This window comes from Coffea arabica, chromosome 4c (assembly GCF_036785885.1).
Source record: "Coffea arabica cultivar ET-39 chromosome 4c, Coffea Arabica ET-39 HiFi, whole genome shotgun sequence".
NCBI classification, from domain to species: Eukaryota; Viridiplantae; Streptophyta; class Magnoliopsida; order Gentianales; family Rubiaceae; genus Coffea; species Coffea arabica.
The window spans coordinates 52,055,189-52,078,646 of record NC_092316.1 but is presented as its reverse complement, the minus strand read 5'-3'; the positions used below and the strand labels follow the sequence as shown (position 1 = coordinate 52,078,646).

Below are 23,458 nucleotides of genomic sequence, written 5' to 3'. Positions count from 1 at the left end.
GTAAGGAAGAGTTTGAGTTCTGATGTCGCAGAAGAGATGGCACCTATTTTGCTAGCTGCTAGTAAATTCAATTTAAGCAAGCTACCAAAGCAGGTATCATCTCTCTGCAACACTAGAAACTGCAACTTCAATGTCATCATGGCCTGACAACTCTTGTCGTAATAGCACTAATGTAGGTTGCAATTTGCTTCTCAAAGGTGAATCCGCAATTCCCTTTCTTATTTTTTTAATCTTTGTCAGCACTTGGTAAACAAGTACGCGCATATGCTACTTCAGGTACTTCTTCAGTAGTTTTCTTTTTCTTGCTTTTTTTTTTTTGACAGCTCCATACAACTCTGCAGGTCTATCTGAAAAGACTGTTTCTTCTGTCAATTTTGATAACTCTGTTGGAGAAATGACAAGATTACTTTGTTGCTCATTCTTCTTGTTTTTGTTTGATTGGTTTAATTCGTCCCTCTTACTGCCTTGCTAATGGAGGAAAAAATTGACAATGATACCATGCAAGTTTGAGGCTTCTAGCCTCATCTGAGGCAGCACAGGAATTGGGGCGGGGGAGGACTCTCACCGGTTGAATTGCTCATTAGAAGTTAGAACAAGTAAAACAAGGTTTTGGCAACACATTGTGTTGATTGATATTGTAAGGATTTTTTTTTATACACTATAACATCTTGAACATATGCGTCTCAAGATATTAGTTCTGGATATCCAGCTTTGTGAATCTTCAACAATTTATTCTACTAGAACCATTACATGAAAATTTTGTTTTAAGTGACTAGAACCTTTACTATAATGAATCTTTACTCTTGAAAGGATTGGGCTTTGAACCTCATAGAATAACTTAATTCCAATCAAACTCAGAAAAATGAATCATCCCAAAAGCAAGAACACAGATTAATCAAAGAAGAATCACAAGTCCTCTCAAACCAAAAAGCAGCCCAACTCATCTCTCCACGTAACACAAAAGATGACTGCAAATATGCTATAATAAGCAAAGCAACCAAAGGGATACAAGTAAGGACACCAAATTCACATATGGATTGGTTAACTTGGTTGCACCCGAAGGAGGGGATGGAGCAGGACCAGTAGTCACCTCAGCTGTGGTATTTTCTTTTGAACAAGTGTACTTACACCGACTTGGAGGAACAACCCTGTAGACACCACTGCTTGCAAGGATATAAACATCCTTGCTGTTATCCTCACCAAAGGAATAGATGTATCCCAATGCCGGAAGTGTACTTCCAGGTACAAAGGTGCAACTTATAGGTGAATCATGAGCACAAGTAAAGGGGATCAGGTTGGAGGTAAAGTTCCCACTGTTTTCAGGGCTTTCAATGCCAGCCCACAGAGCTCCTGCATAAAGATCTGCATACAGATACCTGCAGTAACATCAAAATCATCATAAGAAGCCAATTGATAAGAGAGTATTCCATGAGGAGATTGTACTAACAACAATTCAAACTCCCCTCTGTGATTGCAAATTCTGCATCAACCATGTCATACTGAACTCTTTGTTCCTTTTACTCTCTCAATGTGCTGATTTCAAATATATATTCATCTTTCCAAGACAAATTTGACATACTTACATTCCGTATGTGCAAGGATCAGTCTCTGCTCGGTAGAAATATCCTCCTGTGATTGATGCTGAGCCCTCATTCTTGTTCACAGCTGAGTGGTTGTATCCCATCACGGGGAAAATGGGGTTCATAGATTTTGCTGATGTATTTCCTCCAGGTGATTTTGGAGGATTGAAAAGATTAGGGCCCTCATACACATGCCATCCATAGTTTCCGTTCTTCATGACCAGATCCACTTCTTCATACGTATCCTGATATGAAAGAAGTAATGTATAGTAATAAGCTTCCAATGCTTTATATCCAAACACCAAGCTGTTAATATCTCAAGCATTGAAGAACGTATAAATATCAATTCAAAGTTGACCGGCTCAAAACCAGGATCATTACGTGATACGTTGATATAGAATATGACTGATAGCTCATCAATATGTTTCCACCAAGTTTTTTCGATATGATCTCTTAATCAATTTGCAGAAGGCATCAGCAGTTGAATAAGCATAGATTCAATGAAAATAAAAGAAATGCTTTACCTGATAGAAGTCAGAAATGATAACACCCTGCAGCAATCTTAGCTTCTTGGTTTCTTACTTAGTGTCGTAGGTTCTAATATACAAAAATTTTTATAACGGGAAAGTATAAATCCAAGTGACATAAGGGTAAGTTTAATCAGTTAGATGTTGATTAACATCAGTATGGTGGAAAAAAGTTTTCATATTATTCTTCACTCAAGGTTGAATAAGAAGTTTGGAAAGATGCACCATTGTGCATCACATAGCACAAACAGGATTTGTAGGTACCCTTGACAATGTAGAGCAAACATAGAATTCCAGATTTTTTCTTCTGAGAATCGACAATACCTGGCCTACATCAGCACACATGAAATAAGAAGGCCTCACAGAATCAAAACTACAACGCCAAGGATTTCTGAAGCCTAGGGCCCAAATTTCTGGTTGCAATTCTTTATCTTCAGTGTAAGGATTATCTTTGGGGATTGAGTAGTTTCCCCATAGAGAAAGCTGACTGATTTCTGCGGCACCTGATGCACAGCAAAAGGATATGATTGAAGGGAGGCAGTAATCAGGTATTGCCTTCTATTCTAAATGTTCTTATTGAAGCATCAAAGGCTGAGTATAGAAGAATACTAAATAGCAACTTAAATTAAAAAGATTGTGATGCTTTTGAAGGCAAATGAATTAATTGAAAAAAAAATCTATACAACCTGAGAATGCCAAAAAACAGCCAAATAGGAAGGAAAAGCTTCGGGGTCTAAATTCTGACTGGTAGGCAAACATGCTGTAGATGTTAAGGTGTGCTATTGAAGCATGCATTAGTAATTTCTAAGTTACAAGAGGGCTTATGAAAATTTTGACTGGTGGGTGTGCTCATTACCTGTACATGCTACGGATGTAGGCATATTGTTTAAGCTTGCACAGCCAGTAAATGTTAATAATTGATTATGAGGGAAGAAGAAGAAGCAAAAGTTAAAAAATAATCATGACTAGTGGTACCATGTTGTTTCTGCAAATGTATAGGGAAGAACATAGCAGATAAAACTTCTGGTAACAACCAAACATAACAAGTCTGCTATTAAGACATTAGTATCAGACCTGGGACTAGCACTTCGCAGTAAGAAAATGATTGATCCTCTTAAGTTGTTGTAATTGGACCAATTGACATGGTAGATGCTCTTTGGCTAGCAATTTAGATATGGAGCATGTGCAACTGTGAAAAACTGATTTATCTTGTCTGAAGAAAACTCCAATGCAGGATATCCTAATGGTTGATCTTGATGAACTAAGTAACATGTGGAAATTGTATCATAACAACTTACTTGGTATGTTATCAACATCAAGCCGCATGATTTTCCCGAGTAGGGATTTCTTGTTTTGTGAAAAATTGTATGGATCGCCTGAATTTCCACCATCCCCCATCATGAAGTACAAATATCCATCTGTTGGCCCAAAAAGAATCTGGCCTGCATGATGGGCCGTAAAGGGAAGACCCATGGTAAATATCCTTCTAACTTCTGATGGTTGGGCAGTTTTTGCCTGTAAAAAATAAGAAGCATGAAATCTAGTTAAATTATGGAGGAGATGTGTAATGGGCAGAAAGCATAGTTCTGTTTGAGACATACCAAGGAGGGCTGGGATGCGGTACCATTAACTGTAAACTCTGCTACTACACTTTGATATTGGCATGGAAAGGAGCCACTATCAGGAGGTAGTTGTGAAGCATCACAGTTCACATCCGAGTTACAAGCACATCTCCCTCCACAAGCAGGCCACTTTGTCTTATCACAATTGAACGAAGCAAAGAATCGTCCATTTGTTAAGAAGTTTGGATGAACTGCAATGCCCATCATCCCAAATGCAGTATCAAAGGTAACTTCGTCAGTTAAATCTAGAAAGGGATTGGCCTCATCAAGCTGCATTACACCTCCTGAACCCTGTTTGGGTATGGTGGCCAACCAAATCATGCCTGGTTGGTTTGAGAAAAAAGCACGGTTGGAGCCGTCTGGATGAGCAACCATGTTTAGATATGAACCATTTCCAATTTTTTCAAGGCACAAACCACTTGGAGGGATTGACGTTCCGGTACTATTAAGGTTTACAGGTTCACCAGCAAAGCATACTGAATTTTCATCAGAAGCTCTACCAAAAGCATTGCAGAAGTCTGATTGCGACTTCCAAATATCAGTCAACTTTGTAGAGTTGGACATTACTCCACCTCCAGCTTGACCTTGTACAGAGGCAGAAAAGGGTGAATTCACCATGGACACATTCTGACATGTAGTCCATAGTTTAGAGCAATAGTTATTTGCTGCTTGGCTTGTTTGGGTAGAATTTGGTAAGACCGTGGAGTTGCAAAGCACAGGAACTTGTTGAGGCCTGGAGTTGATCCTAAATAACTCTGCTGAAAATTGATCACATCTCTGTAAATGATGGAGATACCACAATTTACCGAGTATAGAAGAACGTTAATGAAAAAGGTAAGCATATAGAACTTGGGAATTCTAAGATGAACCTATTCTTATTATTTGCATATCGCTTTAACTGGAAATTTGTGTTTTTGTCCTAATTTGTCTGCGAACAAGACTTAAAGGCTTTTAAGGGGAAAAAGCATGCAAATTAAGATAAGACAACAATATCTCTCCATGAACTGCATCAAGTATGATAAACAAGACAACTTCAAAGAATGGCAACTCTAAAAATTTCAAGATTATTTAATAGAAATTTACAGACAAGACTCAAACTAAAACATATCAATCAGCTGCTGCAATCCCGAGAAATTGTTCCTTGTAAGATCAGCAATAACAAGAAAAACAAAGTACAGAATAAATGTAGAGACTCATCGATTTACTGTTACTGAAACAGCTCGCATAGCCTATGAGGTTCGAACTCTTGGCTTCGAGCAATAGCAGTATTTTTGGTTTAAGAACAGAATCTTAAATCTCGATGTGGTTGGTCAATTCAATATGATAAGAAATCCCGCTTTTGAGAGGAAGTAAATGATAGCAAGGCATTGGCTTAAATTCCTAAGAGCAATAATACATGTTCTTACCGCACAAAGGATGGATTTGAGAAGGGAAGCACAGCTAGAGTCAGAAATGTTCATTGCTTTGAATTGATTCTTTATTTGCGAATCATCAGTAGAATTGCAGCATGATGTTCCATTGTAAGAGCAGAATGACAGAGGAACCTTCTGAGGAAGGGGCGCACCTATTCCATTCCACACCAGAAGAAGAAACAAACAAAATCATCTTAGAACTGAACAAACTCAATCCAGCTCAACAGAAGAGTGAATTACTAGCATGACATACTTGAATCTATGCATAAAGGATGTGAGGATGAATGATGAAGAAACTGCAGCAAGCTCAGAAAAAGGAGTAGGAAACTCAAGTTCCTGCAGACTCCCATGTGTGATGCGTCCAAAAAACAAGAAATTAATCTTTTAACTCTTCCTTGAACAGCTGCAAATCTGTTTCGCTGCTAAATGAGAACCTTCTCTAAAGATGGGATTTTTGTTTGTGTCTGGAATCTGCATATTCTGCCAAAATATCGAACTTTCTTGTCTCCCTCTTTGCAGCCCCCGTATTGCTATTGGCCTAATGTAGCTGTCGATCTCTTTGTACTTTGTAGGACCTAGACAGCTTCCGGAAGGGATAAGGGTCTCTCCCTCCCTGAACCTGTCATTTTCTCTGGGACAGCAGGCGCAATTGACCCTTTCGTTGGTCAAAATTGAGAAGTAGGCATTGAAAGGACATTCCTACATGCAAAGTTGACTTTTTGAAATCATTTTGTCAACCTGAAAATGAAGGTTATAGTTATCCTACTTACTGATTTGGGTAGTTGAGAAGAGGAGAAGATGCATTAAGCTCAGCCTGCCTGTCTAGACAAACCAGGCTGGATGCATCCTTCTTGGTTGATTGAAGAGCTACGTGCTAGACAAGTTGAGAGCCTACATTCATTCATTAACTGCAATATCGTGAGATTTGATTGAATGCATTGAAAAACATTCTGCATATCATGATAAATAAATTGGGCACTTGGACTTGCTACTAGCAGAGAAGCAGAAGTGGGGATAATAATGTATCCAACAAAGAAATGCATATGTTACAGGGAATTACTACAATCGTACAAGTCGGGGTCTAGTTGAGTTTAGTGCAATTTTTTTTTGATTAGTTATTGTATTTCTTCGCAATTTCGTTTGCATTTACAGACCAATCATATATATATATATATATCTACCGCTTCCCGGTGGAGTTGGAATCATTCTCATCAGTCTACTTTTTCTATATACAACTGATCTTCTCCTTTCACCGTCCACGTGTCGGTCCGAGCATCGCCGGACATTGTTTACTGCTCAACCCAATAGCCACTGTTCATCCTGGTGGACTGCTGTATTTTTTTGCCACGTGGCCGAAGGCCACTGGCCACTCGGAAGAGCGCGGCCCTACCAGCATGAATAGTGGCTATTGGATTGAGAAGCGAAGAGTGCCCGGCGGCACTCGGAGCGACACGTGAACGGTGGAACGTGTGTTCTCGTGAAATGACATGTACATTAATAAAATTCATGAGTACGATCAAATTTATAATTATATAAATGTACATTATATTCAATAAAAAGCACAACAATCGAACGTTCAGTTAGTTAGTTAGTCGCACTTAATTCCAATTGTCGTTTCTATTATTAAGTCAGTATATATCATACCTATGCGCTTTATCCAGATTTTATGTCCACACGGGAACTAGTGTTGGGTAAGAGACAAATAGACGACAGGTCATGACATGCTCATCAATGAGGCAAGAAGTTTACTTTGTGGTGCAAGTAGAGGCGGCAATTTTCGACATAATTTGAAAACATGACACAAACTTAACACGAAATTAATGGATTTGGGTTGAGATAACACGAGTTGGGGTCAGAATCGAGTCAAACCTAATGAACCCGAAAAAAAAAAAAGAAAGTTGAATTCAGGTCACCGAGAGGTTGACCCGATAATTCGTTTATGAATTAAAAATAATTTAATAAATATAAAAATATTTTATCTAACTAAACTAAGTTATTTTTTTCCCCAAAGGCATTAACCACTTAATCATAAATGAATTTGTTTAACTTGTGTGAAGTTGGAATTATTATATTTGGACAAAAGATATATTACATTATTTTCTATTTTTATAGTATCTTAATTTATTTTAGATCTGGTTTGGGATAAAATACTTTTACAGTGTTTTAATTTATTTCAGATCTAATTTGGGATTATTTTATCGAGATTTTTATTACTTGATTATGCAATTAGCCTTGTACGAAATTGGTTCTATCAGAAACTACAATAGTAAATTGAAATTATGTTTCAGGTCCAACCCGAAATTTCCGAGTGAAATTGATTTTTGAACACAACAAGTATGACAATCTGCTGACCAATATAAAGCTGATGGCCGCATGTTCTCACCAACTCCAAAGTTTTTCACAAGTGTAATTAGTAACAAATAGATTAAGGCAGGAGATGTTGTCTGGACCTACCTGTTTTTAAAGCTTCAATAAGTAGGATATAATTTAATAAACAGATAAATGAAGACTAGATGGAAGGGAATCCAATCGAGGTCCCGGTATGCCAACCAGAAAGAATTAAAAAAAAAAAAAACCCATAAAATTTGAAGAAGTCATAGACAAATTAAGTATTGTAAAAAAAAAATAGAATATATGTTTACTTATTGGAGTTTGGACTCCTTAGTATATGCTTATATTTGTTTCTTACAAAGGGAATCCTTACTATTAAATTGTTCATTGTAGATTTTAAGAGCAACGGATCTTCTGTCCCACATCCTGTGCCACTCTCTATCCCACTTTTTATTATATTGCTATTTCTCCTACATAAACATCATGTTTTAGTTTTTTTTTTGTTTCCTTAAGATTCAATAACTATTAATTGAGTTATACACAAAATTTAACAAACTCAAAAAATCAAAATGCATAAAAAATGAGATTTTTTATGAATTTTCTACTGTATTTTTTAATTTTCTATTATATATTGCTTATTTTAAGCTGCTGTATTTATTTTTTATTCAATTAATAGTTATTGAATCTTAAGGAAACAAAAAAAAAACTAAAACATGATGTTTATGTAGGAGAAATAGCAATATAATAAAAAGTGGGACCGAGAGTGGCACAGGGTATGGGACAGAAGATCCGTTACGAATTTTAAGTGAATAAAACATATTCATACAGGATACGTGGAGTCAATTTGCACCTCACCCCCTCAAACAAATTTATTTGGGAATTTGCCCTTTTGACCGTCTGGGTCTACTAACTTCGAAATTAACTCCATCGATCTTATTTGTAAATTATCTAATATACCCTTTAGTTAAATATACAATTCACAAGTACCATGTTTTTATTTTGTTGACAGAAACTTAATTTTTTTTTAGGATAAAAAATTTTGAATATGCAACTTCGCTTCATTTTTATTTTCCAACCTTGGATTGTCTCGTGCCACTGAAATACTTAGAAAATAAAATAAAACTTTTTTTATTGCTATGGGTAGCATGCTCAACGAATGAAATACTCCTCCATCCCGTGAGTATAGACATCTTTTTCATACTAATTAAATTAAGAAGCGCAAGTTAATATAATTGACCAATAGTCGTTAGGGCTATAGACGAGTAACTTGATGTCTCACTTGACAGACCAAGGTTCAAACCTAAACGCGCCGAATTTGGGGAGAGGGAGGGATTAGGGGGGGAGAGGGGTAGGGGAAGGAAAAAAGAAAAAAAAATATGCCTCCATTAATGCTAGTTTATCGTTGACTGAATTAACAGCCCATGTTTGTCTACTCTAGTTTGTCTTCTTTCCTTTTGATCCCTTAAATGGCTGAATCAGCTCAACTATCTAGAGCACCCAGTGCTTTCATGTCTTCCAGGAATGCCATGTAGGAGTCGTCAATGCTCTGTGGTTTCGGTGCGGATGATGAGCCACTTGATTCTTGCTTTGTCTCAGCTGGAGCTGCCACTGCGTGGTTCACTGGTGTCGTATTTGATGGCTTTGGCTTTGCTTTTGGTGCTGCAGATTCTCTTCTGACGCGAACAGAAGCAGGAACCTGCAAGTAGAACGCAGGAACATTCTGAGATAAAGGAAAATGGAAGAAAAGTTGGCAATTGATATAAGTGGGGTTGCTAAACATCATCAGGAACAAGATGGCATATTCTTCCACTGAAGACTGCAAGAATATCATATTTCATATACAACAAGGATGTTTTTTTTTTTGTGGGGGAACGTAGGCACTCCACTGATTAACCGACAAGGGCTAGATTATATGATATCAACTCAAAATTGTGTTTACAGCACCAAACTACCCTGTTACATATGAAGCTGTATGACAAGGAAAGTCAGACCATGAACACCCATTTATATCTTAAATCAAGTTAATTAGATGATGTGCAGGAGCAGACTGATCCACATTCAATTGACCAATGTCGACAAATCAAATTACCAGCAATAGCGTCACCACACATTTTTGCATTAGGAAGGGGGGAAAAAAAGCTTAGCCAAAATTGAGATCGATCTCTGGAATACAGGAAAAGAAGCAAACACATAAGAGAGAGTTAAAAGCAACAAAATGCAAAAGCAAGCATAAAACGGCACAAGTGGACTAGATAGTTTAGCATGTTGAATTTCGACCAAATACATCATCTATGGGATGACATAAAACAGACTGCTAATAACAAGAAACAGGAAAGCAAGAGCCTGGACAGCTTTGACAAAGTAATACAAGGGAAACTTCTGGCCTAAAAATGCAATGGCTTAAAAGAAGTTGGCTCAGTAACAAATTTCAAGTATTTTGGAGCCACATAAGAGGGAGATGTGAGTTGTTGTATCAGACAGCTCAATTAAAGATAGTTCTACAGATTGTGCCAAATGAGTGATTGCCACTTTATGGATACGATATGATTGGTTATTCTTACAATCTAGAATTTCGTTGTATTTCAACCTCTGTAGCTGTTGTTGTATCAGACAGCTCAATTAAAGATAGTTCTTCCAAACATGGATTCTTCAACCAATTTGCATCAGGCAAAATTACATACTTATTCAAATATTAATAGATAAATAAATGGAGTGACATATCACCAGCGATCAATAATTACTTCAAAGCAAATGCTGCAGATGCAAATGCACAACACAAGCAAAGATGTTAACTTACCATGGCTGTCAGCTCTGGTGTGTGCTGTGCTAGGGGTCTTTTAACAACAGTTGATGCAGCAGATTTAACATATGATGGTTTCTGTGGAGCAGGTAGTCCAGCACCAGGGTCATCTTGTGGAATAGGTGAGGGACCAGGTGGAAGTGGTGGTCTCATCATTGGTGGAGGTCCAAAAGAGGGTCTTGCAATAACTGGGACCATAACACCAGGTGGAGCAGGTTGCCCAACAATTCCGCTGCCAGGCAATGCAGGCCTCATATCTGTTGGAGGTGGGGGTGGGGGAAATCGTGAAATTCCTGGAGGTAAAACATCAGGCTGCAATGGTGGAGCCATGGCAGGTCCTGGCAGTGGAGGCTGTTGCCTCAGAGGTGGAGGTGGAGGTGGAATCATTTTTGACAGATCGTAACCAGGATTATTAGCATCAGATTCAGAAGATATGCCTTCCAACTGATTATTGACCATCTTTGGTGCCAAACCCATTGGTGGAGGAGGGGGAGGTGGGGGAAGTGTTGCTGTTGCCTGCAAAAGGAAACAAATACTTCAAGTCAATAGACATAAACCACAAGAAAGCAGTCCATGAACATCAGCTATCAGGAAAATGAATGTAATGTCCAGTGTGACAAAAGTTCAAGTAAAAGATTACAATTTACAAATTTTTCTTCCATTTCACGTTTCTCAATGAAATCGGACAAGCACGCCAAAACTCTTTATCAATGCTTTTCACAAATTTCAAAGATAATGGTTTGATTATGTTTCTAATACTTCCCCAATACATATTCTGAGAGATTGAGAGAGAACATACCTGAAATGGATCCCGTGAAGCTTGATCATCAGATTTTGCAAACTGGCTTTTCTCCGTCTCACTTCCACCAGTTCCAGGAGGTGGAGGTTGAGCAGATTGATGGAGAGATGGGGGTGGAGGGAGTGATGAACGGATAGCCATTTGGTCCTTTGGAGGGGGTCCAGGAGGAGGTGGTGGTGGTGGCAAAGGTGGAGGCGGCAACAAAGTACCGGAGTCTGTTACTGGAGGCTTTGGTGGTACAGGTGGGGGAGGTGGCAATGGCAAAGATGCAGGCAATTCGGAGGCATCACCAGAGTCCATGTCACCAGTACGAGGCAGAGGTGGAGGTGGAGGTGGAGGAGGAATGGGTAAAGCAGCATCATCCAAGTCTGATTTTGAAGAAGATGCAGCACCACTTGATGTGGCTGCAGACAATGGTATTCTAGGTCCTGTAGTTCAAAATATATAACTATTAGATGCACACAGACAGACAGAGCAACAGCATGTTCATAAGAAAATAGAAACTGAAATACACACCTACAGATGATTTAAACATGGGAGGTTTTCCAGGCGGAGGAGCTCCTGTAGGATTTAGTGTAGGGTGATAGTAAACTGAATCCTGCACCAATTGACAGCCAAATGAGACAGATGAAGAGCTAAATTTTAACATATAAGATATTTTGGTTCAAGAAAGAAACTACTTCAGCTTTCGGGTGCTTCGCTCTTTCTTCCTCTTCTGCAGCGGAGCGCCTACGAGGAGGAGGTCCCAAATGGCTGCAGCAGAGATAATTCAAGGGATTAGTTTGAATAGTTTAGCATTCAGGAAAAATTCAAACTTCACAACTTGAATGTTAGGTCACGAGAAAAATGTCTTCACCTGAACATCACTGGCGTTTCACCCTTATCCTTTGCTTTATCCTCATATTCCTGCCCCAAGAATGTAAAAAACACTCTTCAATATATGTAAATCACCAGTCAAACAAAAAAGTTAAACAAACTACTCAGCAACATCTGCTTGACATGGAACGAATTGACAGTTTCAAATGCAGTGCAAAATAAATAACAAACCAATGAAGTAGTGCAACAAATCCGTAGATGACCATTTTCTTATCTTGAGTAAACGGTCAGGAGCATAACAGGGGGCTTCTTTTGTTATACTTTCTTCTCCATTTTATATTCTCGCGTCCCCTAAACTTGTGCTGCTCAAAGAGTGTAAGAACAACTTAAAGGAACATTGACAACACTTGCCTAGAGACTGACCTCATTAGGATTTAGTTATCTCAGCCTTCCTTTTGTCATTCTTTTCTGGGAAGGAGAGTGCTGGGCAGGACAGGCTGCAAGAGAAGTGGTGCCTAGCACCCCTGCCAGGCTTCCTTTTTTTTTTTCTTTTGACCAAAAATTTGTTATTTGCTTTATCATTGTGGGCGGAGAGTTGGAGGCAAAAGGAAGGGCAAAAGAAACCCCGGCCAAGCAATTGAATGAAAACATAGCTATAGAATTTATCATGTAATGACTATATCAAAAATCAATATTTACATACTGAAGCACTTTACTTCGTATCCATGTTTCAAATAAATATACCATCTTCTGTCAAAGAAGAAGATTTATTGCTCGGAGACAAGATAAATGCTCCAATGAACAGAATAATGGAAAACTACATATGCTATGCCTAAGGAAACATCACCTTTCTCTTCTTCAGAACAAGATTTAGTGTATCTTCAAGTTGTCTCTTCTTGTGTTTTCTTGCTTTATCCAGAGCACCTTCTGCTTCTGCATTGAGTACAGTAAAGCATTTTAGGGCACTGCCAAGGCACTTAATCAATTAAAAGCTATTAGGACCTTGAAATACACTGACATGGCTAAAACAAAGACCAACACTGCATACTTTTTCAAGACAAACACTGAAAACCCCAGAAATCCAAAAAGGAAAAGGCATGGAAAAGAATATCAACTAGAAATTGCCAAGAGTTTAAGAAGGATATAACTTCAAAACAAGAAGCACATAGGACCGAAAGAAACACAAAGTACTAAACCACCACAGCCACTGAAAAATGCGTTTTTGATTTGGGAGTAGAAGATATTAAATCCAAGTATGAACCAACAAGTGTAGCCCAATATTGTTTCATAGTTGCAGAAACAGATATTTCTAAACAGCAAGTCTTTATCAAAGGGCTTTAGTAGGAAACCCCAATGAAGCTTGTAAACTAGATATGATCAAACTTGTATCGTCTGGCTTTTCTTTGAATGAGTAATAGTGGCAAGTTTCTTTAAATAATACTAAAAATATAAAAAGTTCCACAAATGAGGCAAATGTGGAGGTCGTTCTCCAAATAAAGTTGCCACACATCAGGTGTGCAGCAACAGAGGAAAATCTTCTTTTTTTTTTAATTTTTTTTGGAAATAATAAAACTTATTTTTGCATTTCAGTCCTTAACTTAAAATATTTAATGTGAGAGCTGCTGCAAACTATCTCACAATTTTTTTTAAAAAAATCTATGTTAGAAACTTTCACAATTTTAAAAAAAATCTTACTGTTTTTTCTTTTTCTTTTTTGTGTTAAACAACCAAGTGACTGAATAATGTTGGGGAAATTTGAAATGAGAAATAATCCTCCTAAGTTTCTGCCATAATACATTTTCATAAAAAACGAAAGTATGTGAAAGAGTTTAGATCTTGCTCTGGTTGCCGTTGGCCTGAGCCCAAATCTTGTTAAGGCTTATCTAATTTGGAAATACGAAAAATAGGGTATATACTATGATTATAACACTGAATTTACAAAAAATTAAATACTTAAAAAATATTCGAGCATCAACAATTGAGGACTATTCCCATCCATGAAAACCGAAAAAAAAAAAAAGAACTCTAATTGTGATATTTTTTGACGACCCTATCACAATTTAAGCCTTACCTTACAGACCTCTCATCCTGCAAAAAGAAATCAAATATGAGCAAGAAATGCTCAGCAAAATTACTGCACGAACTCTGAATAATGAGCTCTGTTCTAGTGTGTTTGTGTTGGTTTAAAAGAGAATTTATGTATTGATCAAAAATTGGAAGACGGCCTGCAGCAAAACTATCAACCCTGAATAATGAACTCTATTCTAGTGTGTCTGTGTAGGTTTATCTCGTTCCACTTTTAATCCACATAAGAACTCAGATTGGAAATATCTGATATCCATGTTGTAACATGTAACAAGTAAAACGGATTAACAATTGGTTATCAACTAATTAACAAGAACCAGAGCTTTTGAGCCTGGGTAAAATTGAATGACAAAATGATCCATATGTATCTCAACTGGCTAGAAGCTAACAGCTGACTTTGGACCCAAAAATAATAATAATAAATATATATAAAGCGGGGCTGAGGTCTTGTTTGCTGTTAAAGACATATAGTACCATGTTGCTACAGGTTGAATCAAGGTAAAAATGTAAAATCAAAGAACCATAAAAGATAGAAAATCAAATGAACCTTTATTGGTATTTGGAAAAACTCTAACATAGATATTTTTTTTTAAATAGTGAGAGTTGCTGCACGCTACTCTCACATTAAGTTTTTTAATAATTTAATTGCATTTCTTGAAGGACCGAAATGCAAAAATATGTTTCCTTAGTGTCTATTTCAAAAAATATATATATTAAAAAAAACAGATTTTCCTTTGTTGCCGCACACCAGGGGTGTAGCAACTTTATTTGGAGAACAACCCTCACATTTGCCTCATTTGAGGGACTTTTTATTTTTTTAGTATTATTTAAAGAAATTTGCCGAGTAATAGTCACACAAATAAAATTTATTCCCTCTCATCCTTCCGCCACTCTCCAACTTTTCCCAGACAATGACAGTATGGCATCATGCTCTGCATTACTGCAGCACCCTACATGAACTAGAGATTGGAAGACCTTGAAGAAGAAGTGAATATCTTAACTAAGAACTATGACCTAAGTAGTCAATAGATATGTTCTACTCTTCCAAATAACCTGCATCTGACAACTCAACAGGTGCACTTAATATGTTCTTGATGTTAAAATTAGGGCGTGTTTGTAAATTTATGACAGCACTTTCCTTTCTTCATCTTCCTGACATGCATAGGAGTATAAACTTGGTCTAACTTATCCATTTGAAAGATTTAAACAGCCGAAGTATTTAAATTGCAACTAAAACTTCGACTGATGGTTATCAAAAGCTCAGAAGTTCCAACCACCACTCAACCGAAGATGTTGAAAGGGGAAAAAAAAACCTTCGAAATGATTAAAATAAAAGAAACTAATAACTCAGCATGTATTGTCCGTGAGGAACCAAGCACCTGCAATGTTCTTTGTTTCTACATCAACACAATTTTGCAGGAAAAGTTACTTGCCAAACAAAAGCCCCTCAAGTCACAATAATTTCAATTTTATTGAGAGGATTGCATTAGTATTTACTATAATTTGACTTCTTCTGGATAGTCATTTTAAGGACTAAACAACATGGAAAACTAAATGCAGCTATTCCCACATCCATTAAAATTTGCTGCAAAAAAAGAAGAAAAGACATGACACTAAAATCCCCAGATGAATTGCAACAGAAAATAAGAAAGTCTCACTCCTCAAGATCAATTCCATTTCAAGAACAGTCAAACTTACTCATGGCTTCCAGCTTCGATATCTGCTCCCTTAGTGTCTCAGGATCCTTCTTCAAAATCCCCACCTCCCGCACCTTTTTCCTTTCTTTTTTGTTCTACATAGGCATCAAAATTAGCACATGAGTTTCAGAAGATAAAATATTTAAAAGAACAAGTTACAGAGAAGAATTTGTGCGCCAGCACATAGATGGCCATTATTATGCATGCAATTAACAGGTGTTCATAATCTATAGCGAATCCTATGAGGTCTTGAATAAAGCTAGAATGCAACATTGTACCGCATAAAACTGAACTTTAGAAAAAGTTGAAGGAACACTATGAGCCAGAACATTACAGTTAGCTTCTAGCGGCAAAACAATCCACTGCATCCTGCTGCTTAGTTGTTTTGACCACTAAATCTTGCACTTCAAACTAATTACCTCTCGCTCATGTAGTTCGTGAACCTATCAAACTGCCTAATGAAATGCACCTCTAGAAAATTGAACCCAACTTGTCTTCTATCCCTGAACTCTGATTACTCCTTCGCTATCCTTTCTATCAAGATTCTGGGACATCATATCTACTGTTGGTCTTCACATCACCCCTTTAGCAGTGCACAACAATTAGATGCTAGTGATAGTCTAAAAGGCCGGCTTGTCGATACTCTCCACAAGCAGCAGTCCGCCCTGCCTGGGCCACTAAATAATATGTACTGTTTCCGCAGGATGATCAACTACAAAACATACCCTCCCTCCTCACACCTTCTACACCTCTCCCAAATATCTAAGGAATATTTTAGCTTGATTTATGCCCCATAAACGTCTACAAAGACAAAAATAGTAAGTTGCTGTCATTCTAATCCTATACAACAGTGATTAAGCAGCCGTACAATACTAGAGTCCCACTTTTATCACATTTTTCTAAACCAACACGGCCATTTACAGCTTTTCTTCTCTAGTCATAATTCAATTTTCATACCAAACCAAATGCACTATCACCTCCTAAACTCAAATTAACCACAACTTCCCAAAAAAAATTAAGAATAAAAAAATAATAATAATTAAAAAGGTAGCTTTTATTATATTTTTTTTTACTCTTTGTTTGCCAATTCATATCCTCATTCAAATAAAAATTCAGCATAAATCACCAAAACCCTAAGTAAGCACAAAAATCTAAATTTGATGCATACAAGACAAGAGCGGACAACATTTAATACACAGGAAACTATATCAAAATTACACAAACGAATTACATGAAACCAAATACAGAGAATGAGATAAATAGTATAGCATACCCGTTTTAACTCCTTCTTGCGAAGCTCTTTCCGGTAAGCATCGGTAGGGTTCATAACCTTGCCTCCTTTTGTCGTCTTCATTGTTACGCGCCGGCGCCCCCTTCTCTCTCTCTCTCTCTCTCTGTATATTTATTCTGCGAGTTTCCTTGCTACTGGTATATGTATACACTGCCCAGACGACGTCGCTTCAGAGCATGAAAGTTGCAAAGCCTTCTTCTTCTTCTTCTTCCTCTTCGCTGCCACTTTCTCTCTCTCTCTCTCTCTCTCTTAAATTCTGCTTCTGCGATTCTGATCGGAACATTAATTCAGTACTAATAATTCACTTTGCCTGCCCAGATAGAGAGGTCCAGTCCATGTTCTGTAGAATGCCGACTTAAAGTGGGCTTGGACAGTGTTTCAAAAAAATTTAGGAAAAAGAAAAGCAGTGGGTTTGACCGTGGACGGACGGGTATGTGTCTTGGGCCGGTTAGGTCAGGCTGTTGGTCTTTTGATCAACGAATGGTCTCTCTTATTCATGATTAGTGGCCCAACACAACACATGTCATTAAACGGATAGGCAATTTTTTTTTTTTCATTTTTTTCATTTTTTTTAAGTATAATTGGGAGGTCCGTTAAACATACAGAAAGAAAATAAAAATGATGGTTTAAGCTTAGCAAATATGATAATACAGTCAGTCAATTTTCAAGCTCATCATGCAATGATGGTCTAAGCCTAGCAACATTCCATGCAGAGGCTTATCTCATCCAATCGAATACACTGCTCTCCCTGTGAAACCCGTGCAAACTTTGCAGCAAGCAATGTTCAAGCACTACCAAATCAACTCATTCATCATTGGATTGCCCCAACATCGTCTAGATGCCTCTCGTCTCGGACCGAAGACGGAATTCAGTTCAAAGAGAATGAATGCATCTGATCCATCCCACAATTTCATTTATGATGGTGCTAGCAAAGATGATCCGCTTCTACTTGGGACTTTCAAATTTTGCTGGAAGATGGAACCAGGTTCTTGAAGCAGTTTACCTCATTGATGCACATACGTACGCCTTGAACAAATTCACATCATCAACTGATCATGCACGCAGAACAGCCCCCAGCGTAGCTGCTGCAACCGAGCTCTGTCGACGAATGAGCACTTCAACCTCATCAAAGACAGGTGCCCAGGAATGCCCTTAATTGCTTGGTGAAAATTTTGGGTCAGGTCTATGAATTTATAATCACCAATATTTCAAGGATGATGCTAAATTTTTCTCGAACTCAGAGAACGTGAATTTCTTCTAGTCTATAGATGAACCAAGGAGATCTGGCACAGTACCTTTTATCAGTGGACAGCAACAATGACACCAAATCCAAGTGATGGATCATTTGAGACATCAACTTGACATGCCAAAGAACATCAATTCTTACTCCAGATTCCTGATGGGAATATAAAGTCTTCTCAGTATAACTTGTCTATAGAAGTTTCTTGTCCGAAAGAATAATATTAAACCAACAAGAGACGCCAGAACAGTAGTTGATGCCATAATAAGGAACGATAACATGAAGCAGTGAGTTCCAATGCAAGTGTTGTCACTCCCTGTCGCTTCTTTGTCATAGATGTAACCAACTACTCTAACTGAGAGAATATAAGTTCCAACAGGATTTGCAATACTGACAGTGTTAAATATTGCTCCCATATGTGCTGGACCAAATATCTCTGAAACAATTGTAGGCATCAGTGACCACTGTGAGCCATAGCCGATACCAACAAGAACCAAACCCGCATATAGGGCACCAGGCAAACCAGAAGCAATCACAGCATGACCAATGCTCATAGTTGCCAGAGTGATGGTTATGAACAGTGGCCTTGACCAACCTTGTGCATGCAAAAAGTAATCAGACACAAACCCAGATCCCAACCGCCCAATGAAATTCCAGATGCTCCACAAAGAAGTTAATGTACTTGTTGCTATAGTGGAGTAGCCAAAAGATTCTCCTATTTGGCTGACATTATTAACAGTAGCTAGTCCTGAGCCCATACCACATGCTGAAACAAAAAAAAGCAACCAAAAATCGATGGTGCAGATAGATTGCAAAAGATTCAGATTTTCTCCCCGTTCTGGAACAGTCCTTTCATTATTTATATTCATCTCTTCATCAGCATCGCACGAAATCTCTTGATGGCCCTCAGGATCTTGTCTGGTCTGCACGAAATTGTTGCCCAACTGGTTTCCATCATAAACCAATTGGTTCTGCTCAAGCAAGGATCTTATAATCCTCCTTGCCTTCTCCTTTTCGGCTTTAATTGCTATGTATATAGGTGGCACTAGCAACAAAATAAGTATGACAAAAGTAGAAATTCGTACTGCTGAACGAAATGTAAGGACATTCTCTAGGACTATTACTGCCATTAGATAACCAGCAAGAACTACAGCAGCCAACGAGAAAACATTAAGGTATTTCTTTTCGCCTACTTCATTAGTTGGAGTGATTCTTACAAACCACATTAGCAGAAGGGCAGTTATGGAGGGCAAGAGTGCCAACATCAAAATAAATGTGGTTGGCTTCTCGTTGAGAATTGTATGGTACACCTGAATCAATATTGCACCGCTCAAGCCAAGAAAGCCCTACAAAGAAAATATGAGAGCAGAGTATTGTCTTGCAAGTTGGAAAAAATATAGCAAACAAACAAAAAGGAAAAAAGGAAGAGAGAGAGAGAGAAGGAAAGGGACGCGAAAAAGTAAATCAAGGTTTAGAGACCATTGGCGAGTCAACTTCTTTCCATCAGATAGACCACCAAACTTTCACAAAGTATATGTTTCTGGCCTTCTTGTTAATTGCAGATGTTAAAGTAAACCAAAAATAATGTCCACACATGGCTTAAGTTAATGGACACTTGCAGAAGCAAATTTTCAAATAATTTTAACATTTTATATTGCAGTGGCTTGTTTCATTAAAAAATAATAATGATAACTATAAAGATATAGTTATGGTACTCTGTTAAAGATCAAGTGTCGATATCGATTAACAGCCACTTTTGGTTTCTGCCCTAAATGACTTTCATTAGCTTTACTAATACCAAAGAGAAGAAGTTGAATAGGTCTGCAATCCACCTTATTAATTTCTATCTCTGGTAAATAATCGACAAGAAAATCCTGTTGGATTAAAAAAAAATTTACTCAAACTAAAAATTGAGATATTATGCAAATTGGGAACGACAAAATTCAAGACCCTAATAAACATTTCTAATAGTTTGGTCAATAAACAAAACATTTTTCAGATGTAGTTTCAGCTATTAGGTAGTTGTCAACAAAAAAATAACTAGAAAAAGGAGACAACAAAATATAAGCAAAGCAGACATATCACAATAGTAGATTCCACCCACATAATCATTGCTTTCAACAGAATCCAATTCAATTACCAATAAAACCAGAAAGTCTGTCCAAATAGATGTATCTATACAGGATGTCAGCTCATGTACATTGTAAACGTAGCTAAACACTTGTTCCAAATCAGAAATATAGCATTCGAATTGCCTAAATAGTCCTAATATTTTCAGATATTGCTGAAATATTAAAATCCTTTTCATGAACAAGGATGCCTTATTCAATCAAATTTATCTTGCAAATTTATCCCAAGCACCTTTAAAAATTTCAATTCATGATAATGGGCTTAGAGTTACATCTTGTTTGTGAATTTGACCTCCGAAATAAATATGCTTCACATGAAATCGGTGGGTGGACATCAACAAGTGCAAGCAAGGAAATAAATATTTGAAGTTGACGTTTTCACATAAAGGAGACAACCTTGTATGTATCTAAATACAATAAGAAAGCACTAATCATTATTGATTAATTCGTTTTACCTCAAAAAGTGAAAATAATTAGAAAATTTTCATATTTTGTTTTGAAATATACAACCAAATTAACATTTGTAAAATTTCCCAATCAAAATGCAATAGCCAAAAGCATTATAAGCAGCATCAGAATTGGGAACTTTAATCTCATTCATTTTTGTTTCTAAACCAAGTTTCCATCAGCAAAAAATGATGATTTGTATGAGGGAATTTCTAATTGTGTTTAGGTGAAATGCAACTCCTTAAGATGTTCCATCGACAAGAAGTAAACCAAAAGATAAATAAATAAAATCAATGGCTCATTTCAAAATGAACTCTTACTTTTGAAGAGTATACAGAAATTTTAATATATCAATTCCATTTTTTTTACAGAAAATATTGGGTTAACGATGGAGCAAATTCATCCCTTCATTTGGCTCATTATCAGTAACAAACAACTTAGAGATGAGGGCCTACTTTAGGAATTTCTTTTTCTTTTTTCAAACATATCCCCATCTTGACACTTCACTAAATTTTGATTAGATCAAAATTGATGATAAGGCATAGATAGAGTCTGAAAGTTATACCACCATTACCCTACGGACTGCCTACACCCGTGGAAGGCCCCAAGTCCCGACCCTTTTTTTTTAATACTTCTTAATTTAGTGTCATAATACCAACTACCCCTTTGAGAAAAGAAGTACCGCACTCAACTAAACATTAACCATGCCTAAAATTATAAATCCAAACTATCCGTAAAATGCAGAAAAAGTGGGAAAAAATGGGGAAAAGGGGAAAAAATCATAATATTAACCAAGCATAATGGTGCATTTGCCCGTGATTTGGGGCATAAAATATAGACACTTGAAGTCCTCAAATCTAGAGATTTTAGCCAAAAGCTACCCACTCCTCAGTGGATGAGTACCTTCAGAATTGAAATTTTGCAACTGATTTTCCAATTCGATATAAGCATGCATTCAGGGCTTAATGCTAAATCCCTCCACCCCAAGCAGTCTGGTCTCATTCAACAGAATGATGCAAATAGCTTTTAATACATTGGTATGTTTCATTATCGACAGATACCTTCGATTCTTATCTAAACACTGTATAGTCTTGTAGTTGCCACCATATCAGCTAAATCTACCATGGGAATTATTCTTTTGTTTGCTTAAAATACAAACTCAAACTAGAAATGCGGTCCTTAACACACAGACTCAAGCTAGATTAGTAACTCTGGCTATTTGTCCGTTCATTTTGTGCTTACTCTCCATCAAATTTTAGGAATCACAAGCTTGGATACAAACCATTTCACCGAGAGTTGTATTGGTAAAATCTCCCAAGGCCAGATATAAGCAATGGGAAACTACGCCAGTGTTCCACAAACTAAAACAGTATAAGATTTATATGCCCTATACAGACATAAATTTGCATCTAAAATCACTCTCAGATATGAGTAAAATCTGCATTTCTAGATTCCTGATGTAATGGGGTATAGGCTTGAAGCTCTGTATCTCCTCGAAGCTCAAAGTCAAAGACCTTCTACCATTTTTTTTTCCATCCGTCTATGGAACTAGGGCTGACTACTTACACAAACCAGAGATGGCCAGAAAAGATTGTTCAGAAAAAATCATCCTTTTTTCTCAACCTCTGTGTACAACAATATTCATTAGCACATTGAACGTTAACTTATCAGCAAACTGCATTCATAAAGCTCTTTTTTTTTTTAATAAGAAACAAGCAGCAGCAAGGCCCCTAATCCATTCGATGAGCTTAGGCAGGTATCCATCAGTAGCTTGGGCACAAAAGCATCATGATCACTTACTCCATCATTGTAAAAATCCAATTCCAGTAACAAACACACAAATTGCATACTACTGCAGAGGTAACCAAACATTTTGAATGATAAGCTCCATGAATTACCCCCAAACCAATACCAAGAAAAAATAAAGCTGGTAACAATGAAGGTGAAAGAAGAAAATTGTTACCTTCATGATGCCAACAACAGTCCCTTTATAATCAGGAAAATTATGAACAGCAGTAACCACATTAGCCGTATTAAAACACGTCGTTGCATTAGAAGCTAACAACATGTACAAGCCCATGAGCAGCACCGGCGGCCTCGGCAGATTCCCCACAACACTCATCCACATGAAGAAGTAGCCCACAAACACAAGGGCCGCCCCAGCTGCCAAAACCACCCAGGGCCCCCCAATTCTGCTGCTGCGGCGGGGGTTGGTGACGGCGGAGTATAGGAGGCCGGAGAGCACCCCGACGTTGGCACCAAAATCCTTGAAAACAGAAATAGTGTCGAGGGTCGACTGATTATAGCCTTGACTAGTTTTCAAGACTTGAGAGTAGATGGCGAAGGTGTAGGCTGAGCCACTGGTGGATTGAATCCAGATGCTGGCCGCCGTGGAAACCCATTTATTCTTCTTGATTATGGTTTTGTAACTCGGATTGTAATCAAGCTCCATACTTTTTTTTTTTTTGGGTTAATTTTCCCTTGCCCGTTTTGAGAAGCTTAAATTTTTCGATCCAAATCCATGCGAGCTTCTTTATTTGGAGTGGAGATTACTGGAGAATGTATTGTTGCTGAAACTCGAGAGTTTTAATAAATGAACGGAGGCCCAAGGAAAAAAAAGGAAGGAGGAGGAATGTACTAATACCGTCAGAGTTGCACATGAGTTGACTGAAAAGTGATGTA

At 37.6% G+C, this 23,458-nt stretch overlaps 3 protein-coding genes across 5 annotated transcripts; all 3 read right to left on the bottom strand.

Annotated features, from left to right (window-relative positions):
* Positions 1-812: 812 nt before the first annotated feature.
* On the bottom strand, positions 813-6,147 carry LOC113738574 (HIPL1 protein-like). Of its 3 annotated transcripts, XM_072046376.1 has the most exons (7): positions 5,395-6,147; positions 5,136-5,293; positions 3,709-4,506; positions 3,406-3,622; positions 2,432-2,610; positions 1,584-1,825; positions 813-1,376 (listed from the first exon to the last, which is right to left on the bottom strand). In XM_072046376.1, the coding sequence occupies exons 1-7, from the start codon at positions 5,489-5,491 to the stop codon at positions 980-982; spliced, it is 2,088 nt and encodes a 695-aa protein (XP_071902477.1). In that variant the 5' UTR covers positions 5,492-6,147; the 3' UTR covers positions 813-979. The 3 variants fall into 3 exon arrangements, with proteins under 3 accessions (XP_071902477.1, XP_071902478.1, XP_071902479.1); XM_072046377.1 differs by lacking the exon at positions 5,395-6,147 and having other exon boundaries at positions 3,709-4,487; positions 5,136-5,276; XM_072046378.1 differs by lacking the exon at positions 5,395-6,147 and having other exon boundaries at positions 3,709-4,484; positions 5,136-5,275.
* A 2,482-nt stretch (positions 6,148-8,629) lies between these two features.
* On the bottom strand, positions 8,630-17,082 carry LOC113740404 (protein EARLY FLOWERING 5-like). The gene is made up of 9 exons (XM_027268029.2): positions 16,943-17,082; positions 15,671-15,764; positions 12,735-12,820; positions 11,928-11,977; positions 11,752-11,824; positions 11,588-11,669; positions 11,072-11,499; positions 10,270-10,788; positions 8,630-9,168 (listed from the first exon to the last, which is right to left on the bottom strand). The coding sequence occupies exons 1-9, from the start codon at positions 17,021-17,023 to the stop codon at positions 8,953-8,955; spliced, it is 1,629 nt and encodes a 542-aa protein (XP_027123830.2). The 5' UTR covers positions 17,024-17,082; the 3' UTR covers positions 8,630-8,952.
* LOC113738394 (protein NUCLEAR FUSION DEFECTIVE 4-like) lies at positions 16,943-23,447 on the bottom strand. The gene is made up of 2 exons (XM_072046375.1): positions 22,740-23,447; positions 16,943-19,546 (listed from the first exon to the last, which is right to left on the bottom strand). The coding sequence occupies exons 1-2, from the start codon at positions 23,226-23,228 to the stop codon at positions 18,344-18,346; spliced, it is 1,692 nt and encodes a 563-aa protein (XP_071902476.1). The 5' UTR covers positions 23,229-23,447; the 3' UTR covers positions 16,943-18,343.
* Between the last annotated feature and the right edge of the window lie 11 nt (positions 23,448-23,458).

Excerpts from the sequence above, each read along its gene's own strand:
- LOC113738574 (XM_072046376.1), bottom strand. The coding sequence starts at position 5,491 with ATGGGAGTCTGCAGGAACTTGAGTTTCCTACTCCTTTTTCTGAGCTTG. Across the intron at positions 5,294-5,394 it reads TCCTTTATGCATAGATTCAA|GTGCGCCCCTTCCTCAGAAG; the intron begins GTATGTCATGCT and ends GGAATGGAATAG. Across the intron at positions 1,826-2,431 it reads TGTGTGCTGATGTAGGCCAG|GATACGTATGAAGAAGTGGA; the intron begins GTATTGTCGATT and ends CTTTCATATCAG.
- LOC113740404 (XM_027268029.2), bottom strand. The coding sequence starts at position 17,023 with ATGAAGACGACAAAAGGAGGCAAGGTTATGAACCCTACCGATGCTTAC. Across the intron at positions 11,825-11,927 it reads GAAACGCCAGTGATGTTCAG|CCATTTGGGACCTCCTCCTC; the intron begins GTGAAGACATTT and ends TCTCTGCTGCAG. Across the intron at positions 10,789-11,071 it reads CTTCACGGGATCCATTTCAG|GCAACAGCAACACTTCCCCC; the intron begins GTATGTTCTCTC and ends TTCCTTTTGCAG.
- LOC113738394 (XM_072046375.1), bottom strand. The coding sequence starts at position 23,228 with ATGGAGCTTGATTACAATCCGAGTTACAAAACCATAATCAAGAAGAAT. Across the intron at positions 19,547-22,739 it reads CTGTTGTTGGCATCATGAAG|GGCTTTCTTGGCTTGAGCGG; the intron begins GTAACAATTTTC and ends TTTTCTTTGTAG.